At 47.8% G+C, this 22,188-nt stretch overlaps 1 protein-coding gene across 4 annotated transcripts in view; it reads left to right on the forward strand.

Moving 5' to 3' along the window:
- The window catches only part of Thap4 (THAP domain containing 4), a 37,768-nt gene extending 17,354 nt beyond the window's left edge, over positions 1–20,414 (forward strand). For 2 of the 4 annotated variants that reach the window (XM_005077190.4, XM_013118477.3), the window contains exons 3-6: positions 8,640–8,799; positions 14,219–14,328; positions 15,433–15,536; positions 20,126–20,414. In XM_005077190.4, coding sequence (XP_005077247.1) covers positions 8,640–8,799; positions 14,219–14,328; positions 15,433–15,536; positions 20,126–20,245 — 494 coding nt within the window. In that variant the 3' untranslated portion in view covers positions 20,246–20,414. Of the gene's footprint in view, positions 1–2,092; positions 2,199–4,833; positions 4,910–8,639; positions 8,800–14,218; positions 14,329–15,432; positions 15,537–20,125 lie in introns of those variants that run through there. The other 2 variants (XM_013118478.3, XM_040752977.1) reach the window with 2 other exon arrangements.
- Positions 20,415–22,188: the final 1,774 nt, after the last annotated feature.

Here is a 22,188-nt window from a genome sequence, read left to right on the forward strand (position 1 = left end):
AGGGGGATAGCAGGTGCAGATGCCTCAGTCACAGGTTTTGCTTCCTCCTCACGTGTGGAAAACAGCAGAGCTGGGAAAGAAATGGAGAGAAAGAGGTCTGAGCCCTTACGGTGTGTGGATTCACATATGCAGGCCATCACCAGCCCACATCATATGTTGAGTTTTAAGAGGGCTCGCAGGAGGAAGAGAAAGAAGTGCCCTTTCTCTGGTTGTCTGGGGTGAAAGGAACTCTTTCATGGAATGGCAGCCTGGGTGACTCTTGATGGTTTTTGTTTGTTTGGTTGGTTTTGGATTTTCGAGGCAGGGTTTCTCTGTGTAGCCCTATCTGTCCTGAATCTCACTCTGTAGACCAGGCTGGTCTCGAACTCACATAGATGCACCTGCCTGTGCCTCCTGAGTGCTGGGGTTAATGGCTGCACTACCGGTGCCCAGCGACTCTTGATTTCTGACCTGGCCATCAGGACTGGGGCAGGGGTGTGGCTGAGTAATGTCCTCCTGGGATGCCTGCTTCGCTCCGAGGTGGGGGCAGTGCGGGCAGGGGCAGACATGAGTTAGCATCTGGGGAGACTAACAGTTGGACAGTGCTTCGTTTCTGCCGTCGCTGGAGGGTCTTTGTTCACGCCTTCTTTGTCTTTCGTTTTGTTTTTGAAACATGGTCTCTCTCCGTATCTTGGAACTCATAATATAATATAGACAGGCTGGCCTTGAACTCACAGAGATCCACCTGCCCCCTGAGTTCAGGGATTAAGGCATGTACCACCAGGCCACCTCCATCGTCCCCTCCCTCATTTCTAAACAGATGTAACCTGACTGGCCTGGTGCTTCTAGTGTAGCTCAGCCTAGACTGTGGTGTGTTCCTGCCTTTGTCTTCCAAGTGTTGGGATTGTATGTCTATCCACTGTACTACAGCCATTTACTTCTCAGAGTTGAAACGAGAAGCCCCTACATCACTGTTAAACTCGGTCATTGCTAATATGTGAGCACGCTGCTAACTTTAATAACTTACCAGCTGTCTTGATTAGCTTTCTCCTGCCGTGATGAAGCACCTTGGCCAAGAGCTGCTAGGACAGCAAAGGGTTATTTCACAGACTTACCCTCAGGCCTCTGGTGGGAGAGCAAAGGGTTATTTCACAGACTTACCCTCAGGCCTCTGGTGGGGCATCTTCGCAGCCGAGGTTCCTCTTCCCACATAACTTGAGCTCGTGTGAAGCAGACAAAAAAGCCCACTTATCAGTCCGTCATTCTGATAGTTCTCAGTGGATTAACTAGATAATCAAACATAATCTTCACTAAGAATAATATTAGAGCCTGCTTTATATGTTCTGAATTCTATAGCGGTTTTTGTTCTATTTTCCACTCATCATCTCTGATTTCCTGTTTCTGTGTGTGCCCCTCTCTGTTATGAATGATCAGTTGGTCCTTGCTGTCATCTTGATGCTAGTGGCCCATACCCTGCGCCTCCTGCTGGGAAGCGTCCCTTCAGCGTGCTGAGCAGCCAGCCTCTGCTGGGTGGTGGTGGTGTTGTTGTTTAAACTTAGCAGTACTGTATGATTAGCGTCATTCTCTCCGCTCACCACAGCAGGAAGCACTGTTACTGCTAACAAAGCAGTAATGTGAGGGTGAGAGTCGTGTAGGATTGTGTCCCCAGGTCCCAGCAAGAGTGTACCTACCCATGTCCTGTCACCAGGCCCCAGAGCCCATTTGCCAGACTGAAAACCCTCATGTTTAAAGCTAAGCTGAGCAGAACAACATTCTTAAAGACAGAAAAGTATGTTAGGAGCCTAAGCTCCTGGCAGATGTTTCTGAAGAAACAGCATCTGTTCTGTGTCTGCCCTGCTGTGTTTTCTGATGTAGTGAATTGGTTCCCTCAGCGCCAACAGAGGTAGTGGGATCCTTACTCCTTCCTCTGGATGGGACAGTTAACTCTCTGGCCTGATCCTGACTCAGAAGATGCAGCTCGGTTTCCAGAGTCCATTAGCTCTAAAATTCTGCCATCTCCCAGGCTGTCTTGTCTTCCTCATTCTTCTGAGAATCAGTCTTTTATAGAAGACTACAATTCCCAGAATGCTCTCTTTGGATTGGCATTCATTTCCTGCAATACCAAAACAGCCAGGTGCTCACATTTCCCGTCAATTGGCAGAAAATAACCTTGAGGAACCTTGACGGAGTGTATCGGGAGTTCAGAAACTTAGGGATGGGTAAGCCTGCTTTCAATGCTTACGCCACTTGACGTAGAAAATTTAAAGTTTTATTTTTAGGATTTTAATAAGAGAAAGATGAAATCAAGAGAAAATTCATAGAAAAGCGTATCTAGTTTTCTTTCTAAAGATTGAAGGCTTTTTGCTTTGTTTCTGTCTTCCTAGTGAAGTTAAATTTATATACAGTAAACACAAAGTTCTTGAGGCTGTAGTTTGATGAATTGCAACACATCTGGGCTCCATAACTGGCTGTTTGGGTTATAGAGTAGTTTGATGGCCTTCACCCGCTGCCCCACATGCCAGTGACAGCAAGGAGAGTGGCCAGGGCTCACTGGCAGCAGTTTTCAAGCGGGGATTCTGGGACAGTGGAAGAGCAGAGAGTGTGAGCCAGCCCGTGCATGGTAGTCCAAGTTTACTGCCAGGGCGGAAGCACTGATTGTTAGTGTCCACCTGCTGTCACTTGTCCAAATTGGCATCCTTTGTGGGCAGCGAGCAAGGAGAGTGGAGCCGGGCTCAGTGGTGACATGCTGCTTTTCAGAGTCTCTTGTCTGCTGCACTCGTGTAGTGGGTCATGAACCTTGGCACTCTGAGCATCCTGATGTGTAGCCAAGATGGTATGTCCTTCCTTTCCAGTCATGTATTTCCCTCTCGCCATCAGAGAATCTTGTGGTTCTGTTTTCTTCCGCTGGCCAAGTGTCACAAACCAACTCATGAACCTTGCATGCCACAGGACTGGTGGTGCCTGGGTTTGCGGCTCTTCCTCCAGAAGGACCTGCTGATCTCCTGTTTATAAAGGGGCTGCCATAGCCTGAGGCGCATTTTCCATGTCACATAGGCACTACTTAATGGGCTTTAGCAGAACTTGGGCAAGGCAGCAAGCTATAGCACTTAGCAGTTGCTCCTGCCTTTTCAGGTAGATGCTGAACCTGTGCCAAGGTGCCCGTGTGCTGAGCATACAGCTCTCTGGTGCTTGTAGCCAGCCGGAGGCTATTATCCATCTTGGCCCTTGTGACCGACACATGCTTACTCTGCCCTCCTACCCACCCGTCTCCTTTCCTCATGTGTCCTCACCCTGTCTGGGACACCTCCACTTTCTTTACTGTGTGTCCTCACCCTGTCTTGGGACACCTTCACTTTCGTTACTGTGTGGTTCCAATGCCTTTCCCACTTCTGGTTCTGATACTTCTGTCCTGCCAGCCCTGGATTTGCAGTTTGCTGTTTGACCTCATCCCTCTCTAATCATTGCCTTGTCCAGGCCCCCAAAGCTCCTATTAGACAAGACCTCTACCTGAACCTGGCCATGCTGATACCCCTATAAAGTCATCGAAAAGGGCATACTGCAACCTGCACACCCATAGATCCAATGCCAAGCAGTGTGCCTCCTGGTAGCCTTGCTCTCCGCTACTACCTAGTCTTAGCTGTTCAGCCCCTTAGACTCCCCCAGCATCCCTGTTCCCTTTTCTTCCTTAATAGCACAAGACATTCCACATTTCCAACTTCTCCACAGCCTCCCTCTGTGGGCTCGTCCTGTGTGTCCTTTTGTGAGAACCTGATTTCCCACTTAATCAGAATGCTTCTGTCTCATCTAGTTTTTCTTTTTCTTTTATGTGTTTTGCCTTCAGTATTTGTGTGCAACACGTGTGTACAGTACATGCAGAGCCGGGAAAAGAGCATCAGATCATGTGGAGCTGGAAGTACAGGCAGTTCTGAACCATCATGTAGATGCTGGAATCAGACCTAGGTCCTCTGGGAGAACAGTCAGAATAGATTCTCATCTACTGAGCCCTTGTCTCTCGCCTCTCTACGCAATGTCGGGAGAGGGTACACAGACACTTGGAACCAACCCTGCTTTTACATGAAAACCCAGCTCAGAGGGCTTGACTGGAGCTGGCCAAGCTTTGCAGAAGCACATTGCCTGCCCTGGGTTAATGTGTCTTTACCATGCCCAGTTAGCTCTCACAGGTATGTGATATCTGAGTCTGTTGTTTGGTTCTCCTTGCTCTTTGTTGAGCTAGTAACTGAATACTTCCTCCGTTGCTTTCTGAAACCTGTTCCCAGGATGACTCTGAACAGCATGAACCCTTTTCTGGGATATAGCTGAGGGTTATATAGATTGCTCCAGAATAGCCAGGGGCTTCTCAGCCCTTGCCCAGAGGAGGGAAGGAGGAAGGAGGAAGCCAGTAAGCAGAGCACAGTAGTGTATAGAGGTGGGGCAGCTGAGGCTACCAGCCCTCACCCTTGGAGGCCTTAGGACACCACGCCCAGCAATGCTGTGACTAACGAGTAGACCAGACAGCCAGGGCAGGACTGTGTGACTCACACCACCAGTTGTTTACATTGAGCAAATCTTTAGAAAGTGAGTTGTTTTTCTCTTCAAAATCACTATTTCTAAAGTCGGGCGGTGGTGCCGCACGCCTCTGATCCCAGCACTCAGGAGGCAGAGACAGGTGGGTCTCTGTGAGTTCGAGACCAGCCTGGCAGTTACTTTTCTGGACTGAGTTCTGGAAAAGCTATGCACATGTCTGAGCCAGCCACATCTCTAGTGCTGCAGAGTTGGCTACCTCCAGTCTGCAGCAGCAAACAGGGCACTGGAAGCCAGGGTCTGCTACCAGATCCTTAACACCCATCTTCTTTCCCTGTGTCTTCCACCATGGAGGTAGCTTTCCCTCTTTGTAATGGGAGCCCTGGACATTTCACAAGATTGGAACCAGGTAAAACCTGCTCTTGAGTCTGCGTCTTTCAACCAGGCCCACCTGTATTGTAGATTTGGTAATGAGTTTGCTTTCATGATTGAATAATGTTCATTGTCTGGACATGCTGTGTTACATCTTACTCAGCAAGCATTGGATGCAAATTCTGCTTTTGACTGTAGTTAGATCTGGCTTTAGTGGGTACTTGATTTCTGAAGAACCTGTGCCTGGGGGTGTAGCAACATGTTACTAGGTTCTGCTCTGTTATCACCTTTTTAAAAAATTAAGTTTTTGTTTTGTTTTAATCTACATCATTGTGTCCCAAAGTTTGGACTTTCTGTTTGTTTGGGCTAGTACTCTGCCCACATCTGTGCTGGGATGTCTTCCCAGCATGTCTTCCCAAGTGGCCACACCTCCTAAATCTCCCCAAACCGCAGCGCCACCAATTAGAGACCAAGAGCTCAGATACCCAATACTGTGAAGAACATTTCCTAATTACACTGCTTTGGAGGTTTGCGTTGTCTTCCTGCTTCCCCAAATTAAGCTTCCTCACTCACATCTCACCATTTATTTGGTCTTCTGGGTTTATGGAGAATGGTGTTGCAGGAGCAACAGCCTTGCTCAGGATTTGAAGGGTATAGCAGCCAGGCTTATTTGTACATCCCTGTGATCCAGGTACTCTAGAAGCTGAGCAGGAGGACCTCATGGTAAGCCTGAGTCACAGCCTGAGAGAGACCTGTCCCACAGGGCCTGAGGAGTTGGCTCAGTGCTTAGAAGTACTTAACTGCTCTTCCAGAGGACCTGAGTTCAGATCCAGCATCCACTTGGAGGAGTTGGTTCTCTCCTTCCACTTGTGACTTCTAAGGATCCAACTCAGGTTGTCTTGCTTGGCAGTGAGCGCCCTCACCTTTTAAAATCGTTTTCGTTCCTGGAAGAGGCAGTGACGATGCTGACCTACTTTATGCATCCCAGCAAGATCCTCAGACGGACTAGAGAGAAGAAACAGCAGGACCAGGATCAGTCTGTCCTGCCTTAGTTTCTTCTCTTTCTCTGTCCTCCCTCTCCTGGTTTGTATCTCTCACCTGACATTGAGGACCATCCTCCTTGGAAGCAGTGTGAAGCCAGACTTCCAGGGGGCCTGAGCTTGTTTCTGCTGGAGGAATTTGTCACCCAGTATGACTGAGACGAAGAACTCCAGGAGGGAGGAGCTGAGTGACTCCTAACTGGGGTGTAGGTGGACTTTCGTTCCCAAATAACCAACATGAAGACGCAATATTAATTATAAATGCTCAGCTGATAACTCAGGCTCACTACTAACTGGCGCTTACAACTTAAACTAACCCATTTCTATTAATCTACATCCTGCCACATGCTGTTACCTCTCTCATCTTGCACCTCCTGTTTCTTCTCGGTGTCTGGCTGGTGACTCCATCCTTCTTCCTAGTGTCTTTAGTCTGGTTTTCCCACCTAACCTTGTCCTGTCCAGCTATTGGCCAGCCAGCTTCTTTATCCAACCAATCACAGCATAATTTACAGTATACAGAAGGATTATTCCACAGCAGGGGGTTCTAAAATAAAGGCAATGCCAGACAAAGGTGAGGGGTAGCATAGGACACTGGGGGCAGGAACAGGCATGGTGGATTCTGGGAAGGGTTAATGGAGTGTGTGACTAGAGTCAGGTATGGGTCATGAACATTAGTGCATTCTAGCTCTGCCTCCCGAGCCGCTACTTGACCCCTCCCTGAGGAAGCCAAGGTGTTTCCATGGTTATCTTCGTAGCCTGTCCCTGTCCTGAGCATGCCCTGTCAGGAGGCTGCACTATCTGTCGTTGCCGCCTCCCACCCTAGGGGGCAGACAGAGATCATCCCTGTCCTGCCTGCAGGATCGCAACGGAAACAAAAGGGAAGAGAATGGAGAAAAGGCTGCAGACTGCCAGGCACAGGTACCCACGGGACATGCGTTCTCATAGGATATACATGCTAACCATGCATGAGACACAGGCATGCTTATAGGAAGAAAATGACAGGACTCGCTTTCATGTGTGCTTTGTAGTAGGTGTGTGAGGAAAACGGTAAGGGAGAACTGGTGTTTCCTGGCAGACATTGTACAAGATGTCACATTTCCATCATGGCTTCCCTGAGACACCCTGAGGCATAGGGGCTGGCTTCAAGCCAGCTGCATACCACTTCTCCATACACAGTCCCCTGTGGTTGAATGCTACCGGCTCATCTGACTTCTGCAAAGGCCCTGTCATAGCAAGGCACCTGTGTTGTCCCCCCAAAGGGCTTAGGTGTTAGCTATGTTGTGGATCGTAACATTGAGGTCGGCAGCAGACTGTCCTATCTGGCTCAACATGACTGAGTGCTGTGTGCCCTGTATTGGAACAGCTTGAAGCCATAAACCTCACTGGAGTGTTTTTCAGCTAGCCCCTGCCCCTTGAAGGAGAGGCTTCAACTGAGATGTGAGGCTTACTCAGCACCCTAAGCATAGGGGAGCAGATGGAAGCTTCGTCTGCTTGAGATCCAGTGAAGAAGTCCAGAATGTGACCTGCTGCACTCACACAGACACACAAATATGTATGTGAATAAAAATAATTAAAATTTTGTATGACATTTAATATTTTATGTGAAGATGTTTGCCTGCATGTATGTGTATACACCAGGTGTGTTTTTAGTGCCTGAATCGGTCAGAAGACGGCATCAGATCTCCCAGAACTGGGATCTTGGATGGCCATTTAATGCTAGGACTTGAGCTGTGGTCCTCCAGCAGAGCAGTGAGTGCTCTTAGTAGCTAGGCCATTTCTCCAATGCCATAAAGACATTTTTAAGGACTGTCCAGATGGCTCAGTTGGTAAAGGCACTTGCTGCCAAGTCCAGTGAGCTGAGTTCAGCTCCTGGAGCCCACATGGTAGGAAATAACTGATAAGTTGTCTCCTCTACTCTTAAAGGTCTTCCCTCTTTCAGTTCAGAGATACGTGATAGCCAAACTAAAGTAGTTCCACGGCCGTCCTGGCCAGCCCTGCACAGCTCTCTTGGAGCACACTGAATGGTTGGTTTCTGGAGGCGGGCGTATGTCAGTTGGTAGATGAAGACTCCCACCTGCTAGACTGAGCTTGTCCATCTCGAGTGCTTCTCGTCCTTCACGTTGCTTTCCAAACTCATACTCAGACTTAAGTCATAGAAAGGTACCAGGGGTATCCTGGCCACAGTCGGAGCCAACCTGGTGCTCCTTATCCTGCACAGCCTCCTGCGGAGTTGGGGTGACAGCAGTATTGATCTTGGGTCATGTGACTTAACCACAGAGAGCACCTGCTGAACAGCCATCAGCCCCTGTCCTCACAACTGCCTCACTGAGCAGCTCCTCAGGGTTGTGGCCAGTGTGCCACCTTCACTGTGGAGACACTAGAGCCCTGTGGATGTGAAGAAGGCAGGGCTGAGTGAAGGGGAGTAAAATTTCTTGGAAGCTGTCAGCCTCCAGTTGCAGCCTCGCCTCCCTCTCAGCCCTGATGCTTTTCTGTCGCCCACCTGCTGCATTCCACCCCAGGACTCCAGGGCTTTCCTTTCTTCATCGTCCTCACTGCCCAGACTCTGGGCACTACAGAGGGTCCAAAGAGGATCTCACCACAGGCCGTTTGAGGGTTGTGTGGCTGTTCTGGCAAAAGTACATTCCGGCAGCGTGTGGGTCTCCATCCAAAGCCTGGCAAACCCGTGGCGGAAGCTAGTCATTTACTTTTCATCCTTTCATTTTTCAGAGCCTCCCAAGATGAACCCAGTCGTGGAGCCGCTGTCCTGGATGCTGGGTACCTGGCTGTCAGACCCGCCAGGAGTTGGTACCTTTCCAACACTGCAGCCCTTCCAGTACCTGGAGGAGGTGCACATCTCCCATGTGGGCCAGCCTATGCTCAACTTCTCGTAAGTCCCCACCTGACTCATGGCCTGCCCAGGTCTTCAGATAACTCCAGACAGATCAAACACATGCCAGGCAGGAAGATGCAAAAGCAACTGTAGATTTGCTTCAGAAAAGCTCTGGCTTTCCCAGAACCAGGCAACTGAGGTGCAGGGTTGGTAAAAATGGTACTTGCTTGCTTCATGCTGTTCTTTAAGATGTTAAGCATAAATCTGTTGGTATGTGTTGGATTAACTCTCTAGTGTCTAACCCATATGGAAATCAGTCATCTAGTGTTGAATGAGAGGATGTGGCTTTCTTTACTTTTTTGCCCTGTGCTAGGTGAGGTGTTCAAGACAGTTGATGACTCTCGGTAGGAAATAGTGTTGCTTTTAAGGGTAGCTGAAATGTAATTACAGAAGTAATATATGCGTTTAGCAAGTTTAAATAGGGTAGGGACATATCGCAGTGGTGGAGTGGTTTTGTCGTATGTATAAGCCCTGGAGTTATTCCCCAGCACCTCACATAAAAAAGTAAGTACATAAAATAAAAAAGCAAACTTCCATTTCTGCTTTAGTCTCCACTACACAGTTCTATGTTAAGAGTCTTAATTGGGAGCTAGCAAGATGGGTCAGTGGGTAATGGCACTGACTGCTCTTCCAGGGGTCCTGAGTTCAATTCCCAGCAACCACATGATGGCTCACAACCATCTACAATTCAGTCTGGTGCCCTCTTCCGGCATGTAGGCAGAACACTGTATATGCAATAAATAAATCTTTTAAAAAAATCTTAATTGGGACGGGCAGTGGTAGTGCACACCTTTAATCCCAGCACTTGGGAGGCAGAGGCAGGGGATCTCTGTGAGTTCGAGACCAAGTCTGGTCTACCGAGCAAGTTCCAGGACAGGCTCCAAAACTACAGAGAAACCCTGTCTCGAAAAAAACCAAAAAAAAAAAAAAAAAAGAATTTTATCTTAATTGAGAGCTGGCAAGATGGGTCAGTGGGTAATGGCACGACCTGAGTTCAGTCCACTTCAGGGGTTCAGTTCCCAGCACCCACATGACAACTAACAGCCATCTATTTCAGGGGATCTGATGCTGTTTTCTGGCCTCGTGGGTACCACATATCTGGTATACAGGCATCCGTGTATTCAGATACCCATACACATAAAATAAAAAATAAATCTTAGGCTGCAGATGGCTCACCAGTGCATGTTTCTTTTCCAAAAGAACCCAAGTTCAGTTCTTAGAACTCATGTCAAGCAACTTAAAACTAAACTACCTGTAACCTGACCTCGGGATCTCCAGCTATCCACAGGTACCTCCACACATGTGTGACACACACACACACACACACACACACACACACACACACACACACACACACACACACACACACACGAGGAAGAATTAAATAATCTTTAGAAAATAAATCTCAGAATAGTCTAGAACAGCCAACTCTGCTAATGCCTGTAGTTCCAGCACTTGGAAGACAGGCAGGAGGATCACAAGTTCACAGGCTGCACAGCAAGACAGAAGTTAAACATAAAGAGAGCTGGGTACGGGCTGGGGGGTGGCTCAGCTGCCAGAGATCCTGTTGCTTTTCTAGAGGACCTAGGTCCTGGGTCTGATTCCCAGCACCCAAAAGGTGGCTAACAGCCATCTGTAACTACAGTTCCAGGGGATCCAGTGCCCTCTGGCCTTATAAGGCACCAGGCATGTATGTTGTATGCAGACATACATGCAGGTAAAACACCCATACACATAAAATAAAAATGATAACATTGTAAAAGAGGGCTGAGGACATAGCTTGGTGGTAATGAACTTGCCCAGCATGTGTGAGGCCCTGGGTTCAATTCCAGTACTGGAAAAAAAAAAAAAAAACCAGACAAATAAATGACCCAGATAGGCTTGCTCCTTACTCTTTCCCTCCCTCCCTCCCTCTTTCTCTCCCTCTCTCTTTCCTTCCTTATCTTCCTCCCTCCCTCTTTCCTTCCTTATATCCCTCCCCCCTCCCTTCTCCAGGCCTTGTGCATGAGCAGGCTCCTTACCCTGCGCCACATTCACAGCCCAGCCCAGAGGCAGTCTTTACCTTTCCTGTCAAGGTGTGACACTGTAGACCATGCTGACTGACCTCTTTGGTTTGCCTCCTAAATGCTGGGATTATAGGCATGTACACTGTGTCATTATGGATATGTACAAAGGTTAATTAGAAATTATACCTTAATTCAATACCTGTTCCATTTCTACTATAGAGAGTAGTTGGGCTGTTACACAAAAATAAGTGTTCTATTTAATCCTAGCATTGGGGAGGCAGAAGTACGCAGATCTCTTTAAGTTCAAGGTCAGCCTAGTCTACATATTAAGTTCTAGGCAAACCAGAGATATACAGTGAGACCCTGTCTCAAAAAAAAAAAATCCAGAGAGAAAGTTTGGTAGGGTAGGATTCTACTGTAATTATCTACTGTGGTGCCTAGAACTTAAAACTGCAATATACAAGCTGAAAAGGTCTGATACCCCATATTATTGGAAACAAGATTCTACATGTGATATAGATGTACTTTTCTGTCCCATCAGTCAGTCTGTCCTGCTAGCCAGCTCCCCAAATAACCACACAGAGACTTAGCATTAATCATAAATGCTCTGCTGATAGCTTAGGCTTGTTACTAACTAGTTCTTACAACTTAACCTGTATTTCTTGTCTAAGCTCTACCTTGTGGCTCATGGCTTGTTACCTCTTTTTCTATGCATCCTGCTTCTGTCTCTGGCTCACTTTGCCCTCTTCTTCCCATCCACCTCGTCCAGCCTGCACACGTACACGCATGCACGCATACACACACCCTGGAAGACAGAACAGGACGTGGAAAGGTGGTGATGGGCTGGGGATCAGAGTCTGGAGGAACCACTTGTGACCAGGGTAGATCATGTCCCTCAGACCCATGGCTAGTGTTTTTCCACAATATTTTTTGGATTACTGTATGACCTTTTCTTGGGGAAACAAACTGTTTTCCCCAGATAGGATATCAACAACAGGATTCTACCAAGGTCTAACTTGGTGAACCATTGAGTTTGTTGGGCATATTTACAGTGCATGGTGAGAGGTTGCTCATAGGAGCATAGGTGACCCCCAAACAGCTACCTTACCACAGAGTCCACCCATCATGGATAGCAACCTCAGAGAAGCTGCGTCAGAGCTCCCTGTCCGTCAGCCTTCCACTTCTGTGTGTTCTAGTGTCTCTCAGGTCACCTGCTGGGTGGACAGGAGGGAGCAATGGATGCAATCCCAGGTAAAGGTCCTATCTATCTAATGAGCATTGGCAGCTCTATTGCAACAGACATAGCCGTCACCATATTGTTCTGTGTATTTTGTTGCTGTGGCTTCCGGAACAAGGAAATCTCCGCTCCAAGATGACAGTAGGGTGACCATGTAATGCCTGAGAGAAAAACAGCACATCAGATCCCTGTCCTATGGCTCCTATATTTTCTCACTCCCTCTTCTGCAACATTCCTTTAGCCTTGGAAAGGTGATATGTGTGTGAGCCTTTTTTCTGCTTTTTAAAGCATTTGATCACCGTGTTGCTTAGGCAGTATTGAGCAGTAAAGATCACACCCAGCAGGGGGCTCTGCTAGCTAACACCGCACTCCCATTCCCAGGGTCCTGCTACATCACCTTATTTAAATAGAGAGGATAGTCCCTTCCTGCTCAGTGAACTTGGCCCCATACACCTCCTCTCTAGCTTCTGACTCTCCTCTTTCAGACCCTGATTCATGGGACCTCAGCTGTTGATAACCGACTGTCCCTAATGACACATGTGAGCCAGCCCACCAGGAACTGAGCCTTCCCGTTGTCTCAGGCTATTCAGCCTTTGTTCCCAGAAGGAATGGGTTGTGTTACTCAGTTCCTCTCCTTCCACAGCACTCAGACTAATCCCATCTGCCCCGTGTTCCACAGGCTTAAGAGCCAAGCCTGGGTGTGAGTTCTTTCACTTTATTTATTTACTACACATCCAGTGTTCTGTCTGCATGTATGCCTGCAGGCCAGAAGAGGGCACCAGATCTCATTACAGATGGTTGTGAGCCACTGTGTGGTTGCTGGAAATTGAACTCATAACCTCTGGAAGAGCGGCCAATGTCTTAGCCTCTGAGTCATCTCTCCAACCCCCTTTCACTTCCTTCTTACAAGTCCCTCCCAAATCAAGCTGTTCCAAGGCAGAGTATTCCCCTGACTCTTGGTTTTCTATACACCTAGTCTGCCTGCTGAATCATAGACTTTCCCTTTCTATATGTCAGAAGTTGGACCTGAGCAGTAGCTTCTGTCATTTTCATCTTACCTGTTTCTTCCATGGACTTGGGGTTTTATCACAGGAGGGACTCTGTAACACAGCTCTAATTTGTACTCCTTCTCTTTCACCCCTCCCAGCAGCAGAAAGGGGTGAGCCAGCAACTCTCTAACTCATCCTCTTTTATCTAATTTACCTGCTAAATTAGAGACTACCATGGGGAATAACTACGTGACCCTTCCCATTTTAATCCTTACTTACGTAAGCATGGTCTGTCTGGGCAGCCATCCTGGTTTTAGTTGCATGTTTTATCATGTAAACTAGCAGTCACACAACTGCTGTCACAGCTTGCTCGAGTCTTGTCCCATATGTGCTACTCTCTCTAGTTTATTCTCTGGTCCTTAGCTGTGTTCAGGTTGGACCCTACTAATCTAGGCAGCATGCCACTCGGCGAATGTGGAGCAGAGAAGCCATCCTGAGGAATGCCTCCCAGCACCACCATGGACACTCCACCTTTATTTGCTACACAAACAAAGGTTGTACCATTGCTGTTCCCAGATTCATCACAACTCTGCTGATCCACATTAAGACACCAGTTTGTTGCATGAACTTTTCCCAAGACACGAACAAATGTCTCTTCATCAACTACAGACCAAAGTTGGTTGTCAAACCAGTGAGGGTATTGAGGTTACTTACAACATTGTAGATGACCCTCAAGTAGATGTATCTCTGCAGAGTCTCATCATCATAGATGATGACCTCATGGGGCCCTCTTTTAGTTACTCAGTGTGCTCCATTAATTCCCAAAGTCACTTACAACTCAGAGGAGAGGTGGAAGGATATGATGGCCAGGATCCCCAGGGAAGGTCTTATAACTCCCCTTCTGCTGGGAGTGTTAAAAACTATTATTAGCTATGTGTGGTGACACATGCCTTTAATCCCAGTACTTGGGAGACAGAGGCAGGCTGTGAGGTACAGGCCAGCCAGGACTATACTGTTTTCGTAGACCTGGCTACCACTGTGTAACGTATCCCATTACATGGCTTTGAGGCTGAGGTGATCTCCAAGGTGGCATGGGGTGGTCATGTCATGCCCAGAGGAGAAACCTTGCTACAGCACATTTTGAGGTCCTGTGTCTGCTTCATGGTCTCTGATTTCCCTTCCAGGTTCAATTCCTTCCATCCGGACACGCACAAGCCAATGCACAGAGAGTGTGGCTTCATCCGCCTCAAGCCTGACACCAACAAGGTGGCCTTTATCAGTGCCCAGAACACAGGTATGGGGCCCTCTCCAGGGCCTGCTGGCCAGTGTTGCAGAAGTAGTCCTCTCAGGTGACTCTGAGGTGTTCCTGCTCGCGTTCATGTATTATAGGGACAGTGAAGATAGAGTTCTCCATAGACTTGAGCCTTCCTCCTGGCACAATACATGCCCAAAGGATAGATCCTGGCAAGAACAGGCCAACCCGCCACATGATCTTTCTCTGCAAGTCTGGCAAGCTGATGTTCAAACATCGCTCAGCAGCCGTGTGACTTTGGCCACGGGCAGTCTCACTCTGTTCAGGGTTAGCTAATGAGGAATGACCTAGCACCAGCACTGTCGGGCAGACAACTGCACAGGAACCCGAGAGCTCTCGGCTCCTCCTCCAGCGCTGGGTGGTGCTCTCGCTGAGGTGGGACTACTCCTAGCCCACTGAGAAATGCAGGTAAGGCAGGAGGGCAGGTGTTCAGGCACCTCTGCGGAAGGTGACCCTCCATTGGGCATTTAGCCTTATACTCCCCATTACGTAGAGGGGGTGAAGCAGGAGGATTTTACCTCCGCGAATTCTAGAGCAGCCTAAGCAGCGTAATGAGACCCCCCTCTCAAAACCAGGTATGGGGGCTGGGAGATAGCTTAGTGGGCAAAGTGCTTACTGTGTAAGCTTGAGATCCGAGTCTGGGGTCCCCAGTACCCCCATAACAATGCTCCACACCTGTAGCCCCAGCCTCAGGAGTGCAGAGGCTGGCAGATCTCTAGGGCTTTCTGACTGAGCTCCAAGTTCAGTGAGAGACTGAGTGTGTCTCCAAAAAGAGTAAGAAAGAGAACACTCAAAGTCAACCTCTGACTCTATGAATATAAACAGAGAGAGAGCTCAAAGTCAACCTGTGACCCCCATGAAATGAAGAGAGAGAGAGAGAGAGAGAGAGAGAGAGAGAGAGAGAGAGAGAGAGAGAGAGAGAGAGAGAGAGAGAGAGAGAGAGAGCGCCATTTCCTTGGTGTCTGCAAGAGTAACTTCGGAGAAGGAAGAACCGCTGTACCTGGATGGCAGCACAGCTCAGCTTTCCCGTGGCTGTCCACGGTGCTGCTGGAGGTGGGCGTGGCACTCACTGCCCCTCCCTTGCAGGTATCGTGGAAGTGGAGGAGGGTGAAGTGAACGGGCACGAGCTCTGTATCTCATCCCATTCCGTCTCCAGGATCTCCTTTGCCAAGGAGCCCCATGTGGAGCAGGTGAGCTGACCTCCCGCGTGTTCCCAGAGCATTTGCACTCGGCAGTCTGCCACACCATCTGACACACTGACACGATCCTGGCTGCTGTCCCCAGCTCTTACTGTTTCCATCCCTCACCCTCCCGTGGTGAGAATGATCCCTGCTGCAATACCTGGTCCCTGCACCTTTCCCGTGCATTGATTTTCCATCACCAAATACTCCTTTATTTTTGTGCTTTCTGCTTTCGTAAGTGTATCCAAATCTATTGGACAGATTTCTCCTAAATTACTGAGCCAGGGGGTAGGTACATTTTGAATGGGAGATCTTGATAAATCGTTTAACAGTGATACTAGTAGCATTGGCTGACAGTCACTGGTTCCTGCCGAGTTCTTGTCACCTAGCTTGTGAGTGTATATTCTGTTTACGCTGGGTGTCCTGTAGGTTGTGATTTTATTGTTGACTTATAGGAGGTTTTACGTGCTGTGGATGTTATCTGTTGTCTGTTTCCTGTGTGGCTAGTGTGGCCCTAGACAGTGCCTTCATTTATAATGCCATCTGCCCCAAGGTTTCCGTTATCACATTTGAACTCAGATTCCTGCTTTCTACTCCAAAATAATAATAAAAATACTACCTCATTTTCTTGTATCTGTGACTTTGCTTTTCTCCATTAATCTGTCATATTTGCCTTTCTGTGCTGAGTGACTTGTGGCCCTCGTGTGGCTTATAAAGTGCCGTGTATCTCTTAGACCATGCTCATATGAACGGATGGTTTGTTTCTTCTCACCTGCTTATTTACTTGTTTGGGTTTTTGTGTGCGTGCGCCCCCGCCCCCAGAAGGTTTCTCTGTGCAGCTCTGGCTGTCCTGGAACTCTCTCTGTAGATCAGGCTGTTAGTCTTTGTCTTTTTATTGCAGAATTGAGACCATTGTTAGAGTTACTGTGCTAGAGATGTGGCTCAGCGGTTAAAAGCGCTTGCCACTCTTGCTAGGACACGTGGGTTAGTCCCCAGCACCCACATGGTGGCTCACAACCATCTATAATTCCAGTTCCAGAGATCCAGGGCCACCTTCTGTCATTCGAGGACACCAGGCATTCACAGTGGTACACAGACATACATGCAGGCAAAACTCTGATACATATAAAATAAAATACATAAATCTAAACAACTGAGTTTTCGAGCAGTGCTTATTAATTCCTGGAATGTTTTTGTTATTTGTTTGTTAGTTTGTTTCAAGACTTCTTTTGTTTACCTGTTCTGGAATTGTTTATTGTATCCTACTGGGTGTAGTTAACCTTATTTTCAGATTTAAGCTTTCCACCTATCATCATCTGTAGAGCTGTATTGGTGGACAGAAATTTCTTAAATTTGTTTTTATCACAGTCTGTTTTCCTTCTGGTGTGATTGCTGGTTTTGCTGGGTGTAGTAGTCTGGGCTTGTATCTGTGGTCTTTCAGAATTTATAGAATACGCATTCAGACCCTTCTGACTTTCAGTCTCCACTGATAAGTTAATGTATCGGCATTTGTATGTGGCTTGGTCTTTTTCCCTTGTGGTTTTGCTTTGTTTTAAATACATATTCAGTGTTCTGCCTGCATATATACCTGCAGGCCAGAAGAGGGCACCAGACCTCATTACAGATGAATGTGAGCCACCATGTGGTTGCTGGGAATTGAACTCAGGACCTCTAGAAGAGCAGCTAGTGCTCTTAACCTCTGAGCCATCTCTCCAGCCCAGTTTTGTTGTTTTTGTTTTGTTTTTCAAGACCAGGTTTTTCTGTGTAACCCTGGCTGTCCTGGAACTCACTCTATAGACCAAGCTGGCCGCAAACCCAGAGATGATTGCCTTTGCCTCCAGAGTGTTGCTCAACTTCCGTTGCAGTTTTTAATGTCCTTTTTGTTGTTGTTGTTCTGTACATTTAGTGTTCTGTTATGTGTAGTGGGAGTCTCTTTTCTGGTCCTGATTATTTGGTCTTCTGTATGCATCTTGTACCTTGATAGGCACTTCTATCTGTAGGTTTGAGAAATTTTCTTATATGATTTTGCTAAAAAATATTTTTCTATGCATTTGATCTAGGTTTCTTCTTCTTTATAGCTATTGTTTATAGGTAGTGTCCCAGATTTTCTGACTGTTTCCTGCCTGAGTTTTTTAGATCTAATATTTTCTTTGACTGGGCTATCCATTCTTTTTTCCTTGTCTTCCAGATGTGAAACTCTGCCTTCTACTTGGTTTCATCTGTTGTTGAGGCTTTTATTTGAGCTTTTTGTTTGACTTCTAGAGTTTTTATTTAATTCAGTTTGTCTTTTCTTTAGTGATTCTATTTCTTTGTTAAATTCTGTTTTCATGTCTTGAATTGTTTTCATTAATTCATTCAACTGTTTGCTTGTCTTATTCCAGTCTTCATTGAGGCATTTATTCATATCCTTTATTTATTTACTTAGTTATTTATTGTTTTTGGGGAGGTTTGAGACAGGGTTTCTCTGTGGATTTGGAGGCTGTCCTGGAACTAGCTCTTGTAGACCAAGCTGGTCTTGAACTCACAGAGATCTGCCTGCCTCTGCTTCCCCAGTGCTGGGATTAAAGGTGTGTGCCACTACCGCCAGCACTTTATTTACCTTTATTTTATGTTCTTCAGTGTTTCACCTGCATGTACATCTGTGTGAGGGTGTAGATTCCCTGGAACTGGAGTTACACACTGGTGTGAACCTGGGAATTGAACCCACTAATCCATCTCTCTAGCCCAATGTCCTCATTTTGTCTGGAATTTTCTATCAGTTACTAAGAGCTGGGTAGTGAGTCTGTGTGTCTGTCCTTTCTCCACTTCAGTGTCCTTTGAAAAGGACTTAACTGTTTAAAACGGAGCTGTAGGTTAAACACTTTAGGACTAAGGAAGCTGGTGGGAATCGAAGCCCACCGTCCTAGCCTGCCCTTTGTGCTCTGGTGCTCTCTGCTCCCCACCTGTGAACCGTGTCCACTGAGGAGCCCTGGGCTGGCCACGCAGCTGCCTGCCTCAGGCTGAGCTGCAGGCATGCTCACTGTGCTCAGCTTGTTCGCATCAGAGTTAATTCTGTCAGATATGTTGAAGCCCTTACTGCTCAGCCAGCAAGAACCACGGTACCAGCCCCTGAGGTAAAGGCTTTCCCTTTCTGAGTCATCAAGTCTCCAGTGTTTGCCTTGCCTCAGTTGCCTTTGTATCTCTTTCGCCCCAGGCTTTCCTCTGTATACTTCCTTCTGCATGTTGGGTTTCTCCCGTGTCTCTCCTCCTAACTCCAGGGTGGGCATCCTGCTGGGAGGCGGACTCTTCACATTTCTGTTGACATATTTTCTTTTGCCCTTTTCTCCTGTTTCTCCCCCCTCCCTTAATTCTGGCGTAAGAATCTGAAGAGATAAACTGAGCTCTGCCTATGGTCCCCTCGCCACAGCAGTTCTTGAGAACTGACTCACTGGTCTCTTTCTACTTGGTCTTGTCCCTAGCTCTTGTGGGGAGCGGGGCTGGGAGTCTTTTCTCAACTAGACAGCTCTGAATCCATGAGAGTCCTCCAGAGCCAACAGGTGTTCTCAGTATGGTGCCGCCTCTGATTCTTAGCTCCTTGTTCCTTGGCGCATCCTGGTACCTGGTAACTGTGTTTTCATAACAGGGTCTCAAGCATCCAGGCTGGCTTTGAACTCATGATCCTCCTACCTCTACCTCCCAGGTGTTGCGATTATAGGTGTGCACCACCACATCCAGGTTAATTAGTGTGGGGATCTAACCCAGGCTTCATGCATGAAAACAAGCACTCTGCAATTGAATTGCATCACCAGTCCCGAAATACACTTCTGATTTGTTTTTCTCTTCAGCCCTTCTTAAGTAAACTTGTAATGACTGACATTTTTATCTTTTTCTCAGCAAAAGGGTTGGGAGTTCAAGTAATTGATGTGGCCAAGGCTACCCATGGTCCTGGAGCCCTGAAGTGAGAGTCCCTTAGAGGGTTGTTTAGACACCATTTGTCCTGCAGTCACACTGTCCACAAGCATTCCACGCCCAGGACTGTGATTCAGGACATGACTCGGGATCTACTCCTATTCCTATGGGAAGAGCCAGTGATATAACAGACCAGGTCCGCAGGTGCTGTAACAGATCAGTGGTCCCCAGGTGCTGGCTCAAGGCCTCCCAAACACATTTGCTATGGCTTAAGGCTCAGACGGAAGTGGAGGATTACAGCCAGCAGAACGCCATTAAATATTAACAGAAACTAAACAATAGGTCACTTCTGGAAAGCTGAGCTAATACCAACCCTGTGTCTACCTGTTGCTTGGGAAAGTGGCTGGTGTGTCCCATTATGGTTCACGCCCAGCGACGTCACCTTGGTGGAGGTTTTACCTGCTCACAGGCCAGTGACCAGTGACAGACACAGGTGGATGCTCCAGGGTTTGTTTGGTATTTTTGTTTTGTTCAAAACAAAACCTAGGCTAGCTTGGAACTCATGTAGCAGGGCTGATCTAGAATTAGAGACCGTTCTCTTGTCCCAGCCTGCTGAGTGCCAGGATTATCTGCATGCGTCACCAAGCCTGGCTTTTGCTGAAAGCTTTGAAGATATAAAACTTAAGTGCTTTGTTTTGTTCTCCACTCAGATTACTCGAAAATTCAGACTGAATTCTGAAGGCAAACTTGAACAGACGGTCTCTATGGCAACCACTACACAGCCAATGACTCAGCATCTTCACATTACCTACAAGAAGGTGACCCCCTAACCTGGAGCAGCAACCAGAGCCTGGGGAGGAGCCTGGCTCCTGCATCTAGCCCCCAGTTTAGTAGAGACATCCTACACAGACACCGTGTGGCCACAGGCTCTGCTGACACAGAACTGTCCGCGTGATCTTGTAATGGCATAGAAAACCAAATAAAAGGCCTTTATTTTTATGGCTGAGGATTTTGAATATTATCACTGTGTAGACTGTACATTTTTTATCTGCTGATGATAGTTTGTTTTCCAGTCTTGTCTTTAAGATATTAAGAAGGGATCACATGTTCCCTCCTTCCTTCCCTCCCCTCCTCTCCTACTTTTTACAGCTTTTGTTTTCTTTTGCAGTGCTAACCCATGCTGAGCAAAGACTCTAGTGCTTATGATGTCCCCAGCCCCCAACCCTCCTCCTCCGAGATTTCTGTCTCTCTTCCCTCGGGCGTGGAGCTGGGATCCGGGACTCTCCACGGTCAGCCCCATCAGCCTCCCCTGGCTCTCAGCCTTGCCTGTCTGTCTCCCGACAGTGTTCCACCTGGAAGTTCTGTGTGCGTGCGAGTGTCCGTAAGCTCGACAGCCTGGCTGTCTTGGTCTGTCTCTTCTGCTTGTCATGGCTGGGATTTTCTCAGAAGTCCCCTCCAGAGTTGGCCCGAGTCCCTTAATGCTGTGTCTGTGGGCTTGTGCTTTGGGGTCAGGTACCCGCAGTGTCTGTGGACGCCCAGCAGACAGCACTCCTCTCCAGCCACCCCCATCTGCCCTTCCCTGCCAGCACCCCGGGCTTAGGGAGCTCCATGCAGTTTCAGCCAGGGGATGGCTTTTGCTTTGGCAGACATCTGGTACTCAGGTTATCCCTTAGAGGTGCAAGAGGCTTTGATCTGTGAACCCATGGCTTTCTATGGGTAGAAATAGAGACCAAAGCCTAGAAATACACAGGCTCTTCATGTGGAATACTCAACTCCCAGGTCTTTCCATGAACAAAAGCCAGGAGGTTTTTGTTTTGGAAACAAGGTCTCATGTAGCCTAAGCTGACCTATGTAGCCAAGAATGACTTTGAAGTTGTGAACCTCTCCTGCCTCTACCTCCCGAGTGCTTGTGTTACAAGTGTGTGTCACCGCGCCTGGTTTTGTGCAGTGCTGAGGGTCACAGAGCTTCACGTATTCTAGGCAAGCCCTTCACCAGCCGAGGCACAGGCCAGCCACAGGAGGTCATTTCACACTTACTGTCTCTTATTTTCCCCGAGACAGCATATGGAGTTAGTTCCATTGCAGACTCTGACCTCCTCGTGGCAGTTAAATGTTAGCTTGACTGCACTGAAGAGCAGTCAAGGGATTAGTGACGCACACCCCTGGGAGTGTCTGAGGGTCTCCAGACACTGTTAGGTCATAAGGACCCTGACATAATCAAGGAGTTAATCACTTGATGGATCATAATATGGCTGCATTATTAGGAAGTGGTGAAGGATAGAGAGGTGGCCCTCGCTGACAGAAATGGGCTAGGGTGTGTGTCCTTAGGGCCTGTGTCTTGTCCCGGCTCTTTGTTTTGCTTCCTGGCCACTGTGATGGGACTTGCTTCACCAAACCCCTCTGGCCGCGATGGACTAACACCTGCAACCCTGAGCAAAATAATCTTAACATTATGCCAGCTGTCCTGTCACAGTGGTAAGAATGCTGACTAAAACACCCTCCTCTCCTGACTGCATTAGCTCGTGGCATACACATTTAAACATCAGATGAGGGCCTCGTTCTTACCACACGAACAGCACTTGAATTCAGTCTCCAGCACCTATGAAAAAGTGTGTGGCAGCATATTCCTATGTTGTCTGTACACCCTCCATCAGGGAAGGTTGGGGAGGGTGGGGAGACCCTCGCCCAAGTACCACCCATTCCCGGCCAACTGTTATATGCAGCTGTTCCTTAATCGCCATGACTTCTGGAAGGGACTAGAATATAGGCTGGG

Source organism: Mesocricetus auratus, unplaced genomic scaffold (assembly GCF_017639785.1).
Source record: "Mesocricetus auratus isolate SY011 unplaced genomic scaffold, BCM_Maur_2.0 Super-Scaffold_100010, whole genome shotgun sequence".
Taxonomy (NCBI): domain Eukaryota; kingdom Metazoa; phylum Chordata; class Mammalia; order Rodentia; family Cricetidae; genus Mesocricetus; species Mesocricetus auratus.